We start from the raw sequence: 16,260 nt of genomic DNA on the forward strand, positions 1-16,260 counted from the left end.
AAAAAAATCAAGGATTAGAAAGAAAAGCAGCAGGTGTGTGTCTGTGCTGGTGTGTGTTTCCCTTTCATAACAAGTGCTGGTTGGCTATAAAGTGTTTAACATTGAGTTGAGGACATAAAGGTTCACAAATGGCCACACCACTATTCCCTTTACCCTGCACAAACATTTTTTTTTAAAAAACATCCATAAACCTGCTATAAAAGGTGGGTTGAATTTGACCCCTTTCCCACTGCAAGTAGACAATGTTCCAGATGCATAATGTTCAATGTCACCGGACACCAGAAAACAGGGTAAGCAAACACTATCGTAGGAAGCACCATGGAGGGCAGAGTGTGGTGTTCCTGTCGTTTCTATTTTGTACGGTTTTAAAAACTAAATGACAACTGAATGATGTTTAAGTGTTGTTGAACACAGATGGGTTAAAGTATACAGTAAAGCCGCAGATGTTACACGTGTCGTAACATCTATGAATATTAGAGCAGATAAATACTGTGTCTACTGCAGGGTCATTTGACCCCTGATTGACTGCAGATTAAACCCTTTTCCATTGCATACAAAATCCAGATATTAGAAGGTTTGGTCAGTGGACAAAGGTCCTAACATTATGTCAAATAAACATTTTTATAAAACTGGATAATTAAAAATTAAGGATTTTCAAATATATCATCAGAACCAATATGAGCCTGGCCCCAAGAACAAACAACAAGCCACAAATATAACCTGTTACCTGGCAGGGAGAAACACTGAAAGACATGGAACCTGCACGCCATCACAATGAGTAATCGTTTTGTTTTTAATATTCACAAGAAGAAAACGTGCTAGGCACCTATCCAAAGAGAAACCAAGGAGAAACTTAAGGACCATTTTGCTCTCAGCAGTCATTCTACCCTTTGACTGACCTTTGAAAACGTGCTAAACCTTAACTCACTATACACATTAGCTTTGAGTTCACAAGCAAAAGCTAGCATCAACCCCATTCTCCACAGTCATGCTACACAGTAGCTTAGCTAATATTTACTCAGTGATATGAACAACTTGTGGAAACATAGCTGCAAAGCGGCATCAGCAGGTCAATCAATAACACTCACACTTGTGCCAAATATTAACCTTGAACTATGAATAGGACAGGTAGAACAACAGCGAATGCATCTGACCCACAGTTACCTTGCTGAGGTGAAAGCACTTGTCTTGCCATCATATGGGGCACAAGCGTTTTGAGTAATCATTAAACCAACAGGGAGGAAGGAGGGGAATCAGAGGGCGATGCCTGGGACAGAACACATTGGCATGCTCCAACTTGTTTATGGTAATATGCTTGACTCATCTAACAAGTATAAATCTTAGTTACTCTCTGGGAAATATAAAGCTGGTGTTTTTATATATATATATATATACACACACACACACACACACACACACACACACATATATATATATACACATATATATATACACACACACACATATATATACATATATATATATACACACACACATATACACACACACACACATATATATACATATACATATATACACACACACAAACACACACATGTATATATATATATATATACACACACACACGTGTATATATATATATACATATACATATATATATACATATACATATATACATATATATACATATATACATATATATACATATATACATATATATACATATATACATACACATATATATACACATATATATATATATATACACACATATATCGGCTGATAGTAACCTTGACTGTACAGGGGGGAAAATTGTTAACACTTATCCACTAGTTAAGTGAAGCTCTGACATGGTACTATTAAGCAAAGCAACTTTCAGCTTAACCCAATCCATGACCTGAATTCTGTTCTAAAACTGTCTTTAATTCATTCGCTCAGTACAAAAACATACATACACACCATATTGCAGCAGACGGGTGCATGATACCATGCTGGGTGTTGGCAATACCACTAGGATTATTTCTACACATCTAAATTGGAAAACACTTCTTTTCCTCTCCATTTTGGCCTTGAGTTCTCCCTAAACCAGATTTTTTCTCACCCAAAAGCCATTAGCTATATCTGGAAGCACAACTCTACATGGATTTCAGTGCCTGAAAGAGGAAATGAGGCTCCGCAGCAGGATGTTAAGACATAAACTTCATCACTTTACTTGACTGTGTTTTGTCCATCTCAGCCTGCCAAATTTGCAATGCTGCTCTCTTTTACTACAGCAGAGCTTACAGTGCAAGCTTTTACAAGCCTGAAAAAAAACCAAAACAAAAACAAACATGAAAGCTTGCAGCCTTTTTAGCAACTGACCCTCTTTAGTTCCGTTGACTTCAACTGGTAAAATGACAAATGATCCCAGCTTGAGGCCAAAATTAAAAGTTGTCAGGTTTGCATTTTTGTGAAAGTTTGTGTCGACTGAAGATCATTTAAAGGGTAAGAAACGCAACTCTAAACTCAGAGTTTTTCTCTGGTCCAGCCAACAACTCCAACAAAGCGGTTGTCCTCATTCTGCAGGACCGAATCACATCAGTTTCAGGAGTCGCATTCAACAATTCAACTGTTGAGCAAAGTTGAAGTGATTTACTAATCCCACTAGCCCTAGTCATTTATGGCTCAATACAGACACTGTAAGTAATCAAACATTCATATTTACTTAAATGTCAAAAATAGTACATTTCAGACATCAATGTCAACTGAACTCACCATTGCTCTCCTTAACATTGTAGGCTGTGATTGTGGACTTTAACAGCAGCTATTCTACCTAACAAACTTGCCAGTGGCACTGGCATCCTGGAAAAAATACTTTGAGGAACCAATATACTGAGTGTGAAATATCCAAGATCAAGTTTAGAATAAAGAATATATCAATTACATCAACCTCAAAAGACAAAATAGTCCATCAGTAGAGTGAATACAAAAAAAAAATTTGGTATAAACAACAACAACAAAAAAATAGTCAAGCATGCTCCGTTTGTGTACGCGTATGTGAGAGAGAGCACTGCACTACAGAAAGCCAGCATTGTGCCAGCTGTTCCTAATAGGAAAGATTAAGTCCAGACACTCCCTCCATCCTCCCAACACTCCATCTATCCTCCTTTCAGCACCCCCAACCCTGTTAACCCTCTCCTGTCTCCAATGAGTACAGGACTAATGGATGGCCATATGACCCAGATATAAACCAATAGACTGTTGCCAAGTACAGCATGTGCATCAACAATGGATAACACACACACACACACACACACACACACACACACACACACACACACACGCGTTTGCTCATGCTCATTTAAAAGACTGTCCAATCTACTGATGCTGCAGGATTGCTCATATACATGGTTTCCATCTTCATACAATCAAACTGCTTCACTGCCTGCAAGATTTCTGCAAAATATACACCACTTATCCTGGCAAAAAGCATTTCAAAACAAAGCATTGTAAGATTCTGACGGTCCTCCACTCCTTCATGTGCAATGTATTCTTATGTCAGGACAAATAAATACATTTTAAGTTGTAATTATGATACTACATTGCAGGCTGCTGCACACGCAAATCTGTAGTTTTTCTTGTACACAGCCGTTGTAATAATGTTCCAATATGTGTCAATATGCATTTTGGCCAATACTGGTTACAGTTATGGGTGTGTTGAACACGTCCTTCCCATATTTCACGGTTTCACAGTTTTTTAAAGGAAATGAAAAAAAAAATCAAAGACAGAAGCAAAATATGCTCAATATCTGCTCAGGGGTCAGTGGTTAAAGTAGTGCTCAGAAAATAATGACAGTGAGGAAGAAAAGACACATTTATCGTTACGTAATTATCATCAAAGATTTGACTGGTGTGTTCTGAATAATGTCATTTCGCTGCATCCCATTCTTTTACAAAGGTATAAGCATGCCACCTACTGATTGTCTCCATGAACAAACACCTAATACTCGCGTATACGTAATGGATGGAAGTGCAAATAAATACACAATTTCTTTTGCAGAATTTAAAGTAGCACTATGCCACCTGTTTTACCTTAAAAAAAGAACTGCAAAGTATCTCCACTTCAACAAACACAACTGCTGCCGGTTCAGACATGTTTCCTTTTCTATCCGTCCCAGTCGAGGGTCAAGATCTGTTTTCTCCCTTCAAAGATGATTATGGTAGTGCACTACTTTCCTGTTCACATATGAACAGAATTAAATGAGTCAGCGTCCTGTGATTACCACTAGTGTCAGCAGAGACTGCTGCTGCTCCAAGCTACTGTATATACTGATGCTTTAGATGAACGCTCTGAACACACAGACCCTAAAACTATAAGTGACTATAAATAATCATCTCAAATTTCTTTTTTTGTAATGCAAAGATGGCTTTTGATTTCCCAGGCTATGAGAGGCATGGAAGAACACACCTTGTACATATTACCCAACTTAATCTCGGTCAGTTCGCTGGTCAGTTAATCTTGGTCGACAGCGGTCCCAGAAATACATCACCTTGGGCAACCTATGGTGATAGGTTGTCTATGTCCATTTGATGATGAAAGATCCAATTTGAGTGCAAGAACTACCTCATCTAAGAGGACACGAAGACTAGAATATGAAACTAGGTCTATTATTGCTGTTCCAGAATAGGAGACGTGGGCTACTTTTGTGACACACTGTGGGAGGACGTGTGGTTTGTATGTTCTATTCTGGGGCTTGCCAGGGTTGAAGGTATATTTTAAGGAGCTCACATAGAGAAAATTCCTTCCAGCCAGACTTAGCATTTGATCTTACTTAAAATAGGAAACCCCCTTTGTTCTTTGAGACTGTGGTAATCCATGACTATGGCAAACCTTCCCTCACACTTCTCCACCCTGTTCTTCCCAGCATGGCCCTCCCTCATGCCTGGAGTCATTAAACCTACATAACTGCTGGGATAGGCTCCAGCCACCCCATGACACTTAACAGAATAAGTGGGAGAAAATGGATGGATGGATGGATGGATGGATAGACTTTTATATATTCATCCATTTACTTTCTTCAAGACCTCTCTCGTCTGGTGGGCCCTTATAGCCCAAGAGACTCATATGTGGTTGTCATAGTTCTGGACCTGAAGGGGTTAAAGTTGAGAGGGTTGATAGTCAAGATGTCAACTGTTGAGTGTGCAGTCGGGTAAGACTAACTGGCAAGAGAAGTAACCTCCCAAAAGATACACAAAGACAGCTTCTGACAATGCAGCCTTCTGTGAGTAAGAAGAGAAAGAGCAATGTCAACAATACCTGAAAATGTCTTGTGTGTTACTGCCTGTACGAACAACGTGTTCATATCTGCTTGTCTTATTAATATCAAGGAAAACACTGTATGGTCAATCGTTCAAAACAGCTATAATTTGGCCAAACAACCATATTACAATTAAAATAAGCAATTCCTTAGCTCCGTTTATTCACCAAGATTTACTATTGTAGAGGAGATGTTACTCTCTGTGCTGTCAGAGCTTGTTCTCATTTACCTTCATAGAAAAGAAGCATTATTAGAGAGCAGGGAGACAGACTACACCAGCTAGCTGTCCTGATGGCTGGATGCAGGCCAGGTCAGGCTGTGTGTGAGAACCAGCCTGAGGCAGACCTCACCAGGCTGAACTGATGGAAGGGCACTCAGCAGTGGTGCCAGGCAAGGCTCTTTGTTTACATACAAATGCATCAACTGAGAAGTATGGAATGATGGGCATGAATATACACGTGCACATGTGTTCACGGACACAGACATTAACATATCAGCTTTCATTTCATGGTGTTCTAATATCAAGGACACTCCTTGTACAGTGCCACTTAAACACCAGTAAGGAGCCATTCAGAACCAGTGGACTGAACTGCACTCAGAAAGAGATCCAACAGCACTGGCTGCATAAATTCAGTCAACAGATTACCCCTTAAAATGCAACTGTATCAAATTTCATGCTGGGATTATTGCAGACAGAAATATATGGTAAAATGTATCACCAGAATTAGGGTTGGGCATCGTTTGAATTTGAAGGATTCCAGTTCTAATTCCGATTCCTTGTTTCGATTCTTTTAAGAGGCAGGGTCAAAAAAGATGTTTTAAATGAGCTAGCTAACCAGAGGTCTTTCTGAATGACACAGTCTGCATTTATCCATGAATTTTAATTCTATGAACTTTTTATGAACTTTACTATGAATTTCTCACAGGGATGTTTTCAACTAGTAAATAAATATCAAATCTATGAACTTGAAAATAAATGTTACTAACTTTCTTTCCACGGGGGTGCACTTTCCACAAGAGAGCTTTATTTTTGAAAACCTTTTACACATCCTGAGTACCTGATGCTGCAGGTACTTAAACATGCTACTGAGCTCCCACAGGTGGGCTAGCCTAGTGCAGAATATCAAACAAAGAGGAACAACTTGTACAACCCAGTCCAGATTAGCAGCAGGTACAATAAAAAAAAAAAATCTGAAACATTTCTTGTTGAGGAAAATGATCATATCTGCCTTCTCGGACAGTATGTATGAGCGTTCTGGTCAGATAGTGTCTCCTGCAGTGGAGAACACACATTTGCTGGGTGTCGATTGTTAGCTGCCTCAATGTTGGCATAAAATGTATTCCATCGTTTTACTTACCCGATAGTGCGGTGGTAGGCTGAGGGTCAGAGCCAGAGGAAGAGGCAACGGATGGGGCACTCTGATATTTCGACACCATGACCCCGGAGGTGTTTAATCATGTTAGTCGTGCACCCTCCTTTGCACAATAGAATCTTTTTGCAAGTGTTGCAGTGAGCTGACTCGTCATTTATTTTATCGAAGTTAAGCGATACTTTTTGAGCATCGCCGCGCACTTTCCATGGCTGCACATGCACTGTTTGGTGGCTTCTTCTTCCGGTGGGCGGATTGGGTATAGAAACCAGGAATCCAAATTTTAAAATATGAACGATTCTTGGAGAATCGGAATGTTAGTCCCGGTTCCAATCGATATTCGATGCCCAACCCTAACCAGGATGAATTATTAAGTGTTTCTAAATGCTACTTTTATTGCTACTGTATAGTACAATCAAACCTACTTCACACCATTAGTGATTTCTTTTTCTTCATATACTTTGATACTGTACACCATTGAACCCTGCATACAAAATGACATTAAAAACACACAAAAAATTCCAAACAAATGAAGACTGATGGCTTCAAATGCAGTGGAGTGCAGGTATCAAATGGTCAATCAAGTCCCAAATCCATCACTTCATTTTAGGTAAAGGCCAAATCTGAGAGAAATTCAGTCATCTTGGCCTGTTCGTCACATTATAAACTGACTTGGCAATTTATTCGATTTACCAAGATATGACCACAGCACTATAATAACACAGCCCTGCAATAAACCTTCCATTCATGAACATTATTATGATCAAATTTTCTATGGTCTATTTGGAAAGGTTTTTGTTTGTTTGTTTTGGAGGCTGTAATTCGTGGAGCTTTTAAAAGTTACTGGGCAATTATTATTATTATTATTATCATTATTATTAGGATGATAAATGAATAAAATTAAATCATCCATGGTATGCAATATGTCTGTGTAGGTTCTCATTCATCCAGGTCATCGTAGATCGAAGCGAAGTAAAATCTGGAGGCTACCGTGGAGGCTGTGGAAACAGTGAGGAAACGCCTACAGCTGGACAACACCCTCAGCAACAGGACCAACCTCAATCCGGACCAAATCTGCCAACTTCTGGACCTTTGCCTGAACACAACTTACTTCCAGTACAGAGGGAAGTTTTTCAGGCAAAAACACGGCTGTGCCATGGGTTCTCCCGTATCTCCTATCGTGGCCAACCTATACATGGAAGAGGTGGAACAGAGGGCCCTGACTTCCTTCAGTGGACCCTCCCCCACCCACTGGTTCCGATACGTTGATGACACCTGGGTGAAGATCAAGGTTCAGGAGGTACAACCGTTTACAGCACACATCAACTCGGTAGACGTTAACATCAAGTTCACCAGAGAGGATGTGAAAGACAACCATCTGCCCTTTTTGGACTGCGACATCTACATTCAAGAGGACAGGAGCCTGAGGGTGGATGTGTACAGGAAACCCACCCACACTGACCAATACTTGCTTTTTGACTCTCACCATCCTCTGGAGCACAAGTTAGGTGTCATCAGGACGCTGCAACACCGAGCGGAGACCATCCCCACCAGCGTCCAAGGCCGGAAAAAAGAACAGCAGCATCTGAAAAGAGCACTTAAAACTTGTGGCTTCCCAGACTGGACCTTTGTAAAATCCTCTTCCAGGTCCAGAAAGGAGGAGAGCTCCAGGAGGAGGGAAGATGAAGAAGGCAGGAGAAAAAAACATAGTGATCCCCTATGTGGCAGGGGTTTCTGAGAAATTAAGGAGAATCTATAATAAGCACCGCATCCCTGTGTCTTTTAAACCAGACAACACTCTGAGACAAAGACTGGTTCACCCCAAAGATCCCACCCCTCACAGCCAGAAAAGCAATCTGGTATACGCTGTCAGATGCAGTGAGGCCTGCACGGATCTCTACATAGGGGAAACCAAACAGCCCCTCAACAAGCGCATGGCCCAACATAGAAGAGCCAACTCTGGAGGACAGGACTCAGCGGTTTTCCTCCACCTCAAGGAGGAAAGCCACTCCTTCCAGGACGACCATGTCCAAATCCTCGACAGAGAGGACAGATGGTTTGAAAGAGGAGATAAAGAAGCCATCCATGTCAGGATAGAGAAACCATCTTTGAACAGAGGAGGTGGACTGCGACATTTCCTTTCACCTATTTACAACCAAGTCCTTTCAAAGCTTCCCCAAAGAGTTCAGCTGAAAGACCCATGTGGAACGGCTGATGCCAGCACAGCCCATTAGCATCTGAGTGGTCGGTGAAACTCCCTCACGACCACCCCTGAAACTCCCTGACACCGCACAACGACTGTCGTTTGGGGAGGCCAGGTGAGTCTCGGGAGGGTCGTTTCCACCACAATAGCACTGACCACTCCCACATAGGTTTATAAGCTGGAGTTTCCACACTCTTCACTAGAACTGAAGAAGCCTCTCGGATGAGAGGTGAAACGTCTTCAAGATAAACTTACGTCCAGTTGACCAGATTTTACTTCGCTTCGATCTATGGTATGCAATGCAACCACAGCAAGGGCTCCAGATAATATTTGGTGCATTTTTGAGTTATTGTCAAACTTGTGTTTTGAGAGGTCACACTCTCCTTGGTATTTGACCAGCAAAATCTAATCAGTTCATCTAAGTGTTTGCTCTGCGGTTACATTACAGTTACACCACATGCCCGCACTGTTGCAAAGACAAAAATCATCCACTCGGTAATCAGCATTGTATTGTTAAATGTTTTACTTGCCATTTCAGCGCCCGTGGAGGGCCCATCTATCACTGGAACTGGTCATTTCTTCAACATTAATTTGGAATACTACTCTTGCTTCCTATCGCTCATGGTTCTGTATGTACGCCTATGTAAAATATGTTGTAAACACCTAAAAAAGGCAACAGGTCAAGATAAGTCTCTTGTTTGAAAAACACTTCTCTTTTGGAACTCTGCCCTGATTTGCTGGATCCACTACATCAGGGATAAATAAGCCTGTCATGTCTGGTTCCCATCATCATGGCTACACTCCCCACTTCACAAGTTTTTGACATTAAATTCTAAGTCGTCAGTCTACAAGTGTTGTGTATTGTCTCCTTCTGACTGTCTCCAACACTGTTTATATGACTATATGACTGACATGCATACAGAGCCAGTACAGTAAAATTATCCTTCTGGAACATCCAAAAATACATGATAGTAGGCTGAAAAAAGAAACCTTACCTAGTCATTAGCTCGCTGTCGCAATATGAAAGATCAACATGTACTCCAGGCAAACTGCATTCAGGACTTTGTGTATCTCTGTGAGGAATCATTCCACAGCCAGCCATCCTTGTGGAACCCCAAACAGTTTCTCCCTCCTAAATGAATTGGACACGCCCCATGAGCTGCTGATCTCGGTTCTGTCAAACCGTTTCTCTTCTTTCCAGACTGAATTGCACTCCAACTTTCCAACAGTGAATGTATGAAATGTCTGTTTTTTGTAATAATCCATATGGTGATCAAATATCTGCAGAAGGCACGTGCGTTCTGCTCAGACAGTGAATTGTTCCTACTGGCAACACGACGTAAATATTTGCTTACATTTGTGTAAATGTTTAGAGTAAACTACGACCTGAAACACCTGGTTCACAAATTAAACAAACACACCTAAAGTATGTAAGCACTTAAGATCTAGAGGCCACAATTATAATAACAATCGTTTGGAGCAGGAAACTGCCCGGATGTGTGTATTCCAGAGCTAAAAGGCCATATTTGACATATAACTGCAAAATCTTTCTTAGCACAGGTACTTGAAACTAAATTCATTTGAAGAGCAAAGAACAACACATTTTTGTAAGTTAGAGTAAAAATAGAATGATGTCTTTCTTAGGACTGCTGACTTGCAATGGTACCTAATTTGGACTCTAAGTTCATTTTGACACATGAATTATAGATTCACATCTCTTTTGTGCATGCGGGTGTCTGGTCTGTAATTTTACATATACACAGACTATGGCCCCAGAAGGCGAGAAAGACATCTGCTGATTAGCCCCATGGAATATCAAAAGCCTGTTATTTAGCTCACTCGTGGCCTGCAAGCTTTTTTTAGCAAGCGCACCATCCATCTGAAAAAAAGAGACTGGAGTTTTACTGAGTTTGGGAGATTACTGAGGTTCTCATGGGAATGGAGACTTCCGGTTGAGTAACATACCTACTAAGAGCACTGAATTACGCACCAAGCAATTTGCAAAGGGAGCTGTGGTCCCCACTCTTACTGGCACTAATGTTGTAGTAATCCAGTATCATAGAAATTGCAGGTGTGATTTAATTTTAGAGTAGTCGGGACTCCGGGAAATTAGGTTCTGAGTGATGGTAATCGAGCTGGTCAAGGTAACTGCAGCACAATGTGCCTGTTGTTGAGATGCACTTGAGGCCATGATCATTTTAGTTGTAGAATACACAGAGTGATTTAGTTTGGCTTTTGTTGTGCGCATTTCATTATGGGTGCTCATATTACAGACTAATGTTATTTACTTTAGCGGACCTGCCAGTCTTAAGTTTGCCATGTGATTATTTGAGCATGTTTGTCATATGCTAATGCTTTCAGGGTCTCTGGAAAATATCTATTTTATTTTTTTTCTCCTTTGGTTACTCCACTCAATAAACACATACTTATATAAAGCAAGAATATTTGTCCTTATCCATGTTTAATACAATTGTGCAAAAAAAGGTACAATTTGAAGAGAAGCATATTCATATGAAATTAATCCAGATTAACTATGGACAATAACATCACTGACTTGGGACAGCCCTTTTTCTGTATGCGTCATGTACTGTGAAGCTGACAGTGTTGTTATATAGAGAAAACTGAAAACAGCTACATATGACAAGAGTGCCAAATGTCAGCTTTGCAGTAAATAGAACTGTTCCCCAGGAGTTTAGGCCAGTGTTTTTAACGAGAACTGGAGGGCGGTCACACATTACCTCCATCAAGGAGGTAGTACTACAAACTACTAGTACTACTACATTAAAAAAAATGAATTTAAAGTCTCATAGATGGAGTGCCAATCAGCCACACTGTCTGAATGTAAACTACTTATAACCTTGGACGACTGCAAAAGTGTTTCAGACTGATAGAACATCATTTTAGCAGAGCTCTTGCATTATTGAAAAAAACAAAGAGTGGACTAACAAGGGAGGGGGTTTCAGCTTACCTTTCACCTGAGCCGCAGGAGACAGCACATCCAGAAGCCTTTGTTGAAGCAACCTGTCTCACCTACAGAAATACACAGGAAAACAGTCAGGTTTTGATTCAGCTCACACATTTCAGACAAACTGTATGCCTTATCCCCAGTGTCCCTCCTTCTCATGCGCCTCCTGGTCACACCACCGTGCTAGTCAGGGTGGAGCTCCACCCCACCCAGCCCTAGTCTCAGTCCTGAGGGAGCAGATAACGTCTCTATGGGTCTGTTTGCCACCTGCACACACACCTCTGTCAGTTAATTAAGGACAGTTTTCCAATACTGGAGATTTGGAGCAACAGAACCATTCAAACTCTTCAGTATATGTTCAGCATGATGCAAAAAGGTTACTGAACACTACACCTGACAGCGCTTTTAGTGTTTTTTGTTTTTTTTTTAATGGAAAGAAACGGAACTCAATTCAGTTATTCAATGTGTGTTTACTTTGTCAACGGACACAGCAGCAATTTTACCATACTCAAGCATACGCAGACACACGAGAGGGGTGTAAAGCTAGCGCAACCCCTGACTTCTAAAATGTGACTGTGAAAAAAAAAAGCTCAATGTGTTTGTAGATGCCTGTCTGCAGTAAATCACCTACACAACAGAAAACAGCTTAATCTTCTCCATCCTGTTGCTCAGCTGGCTGTTCAGCCTGTTGAGCCTTTCGTTTGGTCCCACCTGCTCTGTTTTAACTAATCCAGAGTCCTAATGCGGTCAGAGTCATGATTTTGTTGGTCTCCTTTAAAACTGTGTTTTCGACAACCCAATATGGTCTTACTTTTGTTTCCCCTAGAAATGTTCTTGACTACTGCCAGGGTACAGAACAATGCAGTCTTGAACAGCTGGGATGTGTGATAAGCCACAAATCCAAAATCCAAACCAAAACAACTCACACACCCATACACACAGCTGCTTGGCGCGCGCACGCACAGACACACACATCTAATTCATTCTCGTAAATTACAAACAGTAGAGGAGTATTCTAAACAGGTCAAAACCAAATGTTAGAAAAAAGTCAATCCCATTATCAAGTTATAAGACTATTCAATATTTGTATGTCGGTAACACAGGAATGACTAAACAGTAAAATGCATCAGAATCATATAACAATAATATTCAGAGGCATTACCACTAGTTAATGATTATATAACATGTTGTCAATTCCCACCCATTCCCTGGCTTTACCGTTTTTTTTTCTTCCCATTAGCGACTAACAAATTTGAATATACTTCGATGTAATTTCTGCCGTGTAACAAAAATGGCTTAGGCAATGGTGTCAGAAGATAATACCCAAGTTAATCATCTCATGGCAAACCAACAAGTGTAAAATTGGACAGGCAGTAGGGTAGAACTTGTGTCTTTAAATCCTATCACTGAGCAAAGGAGCAGGCCATAACACTTGAGCATATCTAACCTAAATAAGAAGTGAACTGAGCGATTTCCTAAGCTTGAGCTTGACAGCTGTTGAGGGACAAAGACAAAGGGGGACGGTGGCACAGAGGCGTTTGCCAAACACAGACAGCAAATGAACAACCATCTTAAATGGGCAGCTGAGGCCAAGCAAGCATACAATAAACCAAACCTACAAACCAAACCTACCCTACATATTCTTAATTACGAACTTGTCCCCAAGAAGTGAATTTTATACATTTCACAACAATGGTAAAATGTACATGTAGTGTGCATGGAAGAAAGAAGTGTGCGTGTGTGTGGAAACAACACTGCGACTAAGGATGTGGCATGTTTAACATGGAAGCCCTCCAGAATTACACCACGTTCTCATACACGCCTAGCTGCCCTATATTTTCTCACTTAAGACCAGAACAGAAGTATGTGTACTGAGGATGAATACACTGCAATTAAGTCAACTGTGTGCCCGGTAGATGTGAACCCTTTAAATTAAGATTTGAAATCTCTGATGTGGGATTTAACCTTTATTTTACGCTGTAAAACAGGTCTTTGTGGCATGTTGTAATGGCTGTGGCAACAGGACACAAGTGGTTAATTGGTCAATCCTACAACCTACTCTTTGTGCTCTTTTTATGCCTTTTGAGATAATATGTCTCAAAGAGATGTGGTGAAAAACACTCAATTCTGAGTCAGTCATGTCACAATCAATATAGAAACTTTCAGCATAGTCTGAGTCATTTGCTTTTAAATTCACCAAATGAACAATTGTGGTGGTGAGTGAAACTTTGCCACGTGCAACTGTAGAACCAGAACTCTAGTATGAACACTAGGATACAACTAAGCAGTGTTTCCATCAAAAAAATAAACCACTGCACTGGCCAACTCTCGCAACAGACAGCCAAACCTTGCTCCTAGGAGGGCTGCTCACGTTTATCTTCCCAGACAAATGAGACATTATAAGTGTTTCTACAAAACACATTTGCAAACAAAATTATGACCTAACTATCATACGGTTTGGAAGGATGTTTGGCATCAGAAATTATTATCAGTTTACTTTAAACTTATCAGTTGATGTTTGAAGAGTCAGACCATTCAATACAACTTGACACACCTCAGGAATCCTCTCAAGCACTCCTACAGTTTTGTGGAACTGTATTTTTATTGTAATTTTTTTCCTGATACAATATACAACGTCCAGCAACACTTTGAGTGACAGGCCTAAAAGAAAAGATTTCACTAGATTTAAAAAAAAAAATGGATGGGACAAATACGACTGACCAAGGCTTGGCCGTGTAACTGAAAAGCAATATCAAGGTTTTAAACTTGTATCTCAAAGACAATTAATAAAAGACTAGTTTAATATGTCGTAGTTCTTTGACGTGGCAATAGATATGATGACTTAATAACACACACATTAACTATCTATTCCAGTTTATATAATATATCAGAGTAGAAATCCCATTTTAGTTTATAAGTCAATATGTCATTTCATGCAACAAAAAAACTACGATGAAAAGTTGTTTTGTAAGGGTAGTTAATGTTGATGTCAATACAATTTCGGTGAATTGCCCAACCCTACTCTTGACATTTGAGATTCAGAGAGAAAATTCAAAATCAATTTCATCTCAGCCGTAGCTGTGTTTATCCAAGTACAAATAAGTGGAAGCAGGAGGAAACTGCCGAGAGACATAATCACTGTAGGGAGAGCGGGCGGAGCAGTGGTTACACGTTGCTATGGACAGTTTCAGATGTTAACACCTGCTAATCCACGTGACTAAAACCCACCTTCGACATTATCGGGAAAAAAATCAAAGTATAAACCTTAAAGAGCCATCTCTTCATCTTGGATTAGATACCCACAAAAAGGTGATTAAACTTTGAATGGAGTAGCACTTTAAGACACAAGTCAGATGATACTCCCATGTCGTGGAATCATCTATACTCAGAAACTTGGGGTCTCTCTTAAATTTTAAGATGATGCTTGCTTTCAAGGAAGTGGCGGGTAAAAACACCTACTTCTCAATGTCACCAGTCTCCTTTTATTGTAATGTAACCCAATCTTTTCTCCCCTAATGGCTCCATTAGCTAAGCAGTGATTACGCACTGGACATGGAATAGTATGGATATTTTATATCACAGTTTCAGTGACCTAAATGACCACAGTTATCAGTATCATCAGAGTACTGTTGAAATGCGGCAATGATCTACAGGACCACTGGTACACATAAAGAAATAATTTCAGTTTTATAATGAAACCACAAATAAATTAAGCAGCACTTTGTCTGCATACACGTAATGGTCATTAAGATGAGTCATACTATTGGAAGTGCAGCTCGTTCTCACTGATTTTCATTTTGTATGCTGCAAAGAGCATGACCATCTTTGGTCACATTTCTACAACTGAGATGGCACACTTAATTTACTGTCGTGATTTTTGGGAAAGAGTTGAATAACACCCTGTTAGAGACTCAGAAAAAGAGGGAGTTGTTCTTACTGCAATCATTTCTTTATCTAGCTTGCTGTGTCTGGGAGACTTACCACCTTTTCTCATGCTCAAGAGTATTTCCCGTGAGTTTTCAAGCACTATAATCAAACACAACTGCAATTTTTACATTGTAAGATGGCAAAATTGACTGGTAACCATCAAAAAATGTCACCGTTTACAATAAAAACGATACGGCCATCTGGTTACTCGTGTTCCTGAAGCACGTAACGATAATAACATTACACAATTTGTAAGCAAAAGCAATAGTATCCAATGGCATGAAAACATCAGCAGCCAGATGTCAAAAAATTTGAGCCAATCTGCCATAGTCTCCACAGACTGTGGTGACCCTCCAAAGAGGGTTTAACAGGCTGATGTTAAAACCATGACGTAATCAAACCTCTCAGCAACCCGTCTTCCATAATACAACAGTCTACTATGACACAAATCTACTACAACCCTGCTGTAAATTCAAAACAGACCCTTCAGTTTATCCCTTGAAACTGCAGATTATCAGCATCTGACAACATGCGCAC

At 40.2% G+C, this 16,260-nt stretch overlaps 1 protein-coding gene across 2 annotated transcripts in view; it reads right to left on the reverse strand.

Annotated features, from left to right (window-relative positions):
• The window catches only part of osbpl5 (oxysterol binding protein-like 5), a 43,079-nt gene that overhangs the window by 19,974 nt on the left and 6,845 nt on the right, over positions 1 to 16,260 (reverse strand). Inside the window, exons 2-3 of one of the 2 annotated variants that reach the window (XM_086208390.1) lie at positions 11,800 to 11,861; positions 9,827 to 9,963 (exon numbers count right to left, since the gene is read on the reverse strand). In XM_086208390.1, the coding sequence (XP_086064516.1) occupies positions 9,827 to 9,933 (107 nt within the window). In that variant the 5' untranslated portion in view covers positions 9,934 to 9,963; positions 11,800 to 11,861. The remainder of the gene's footprint in view (positions 1 to 9,826; positions 9,964 to 11,799; positions 11,862 to 16,260) is intronic. The other variant, XM_086208391.1, reaches the window with a different exon arrangement.

Source organism: Aulostomus chinensis, chromosome 7, assembly GCF_037954235.1.
Source record: "Aulostomus chinensis isolate RoL2024-O1b breed Wild chromosome 7, RoL_Achi_v1.0, whole genome shotgun sequence".
In the NCBI taxonomy this organism is placed as follows: domain Eukaryota; kingdom Metazoa; phylum Chordata; class Actinopteri; order Syngnathiformes; family Aulostomidae; genus Aulostomus; species Aulostomus chinensis.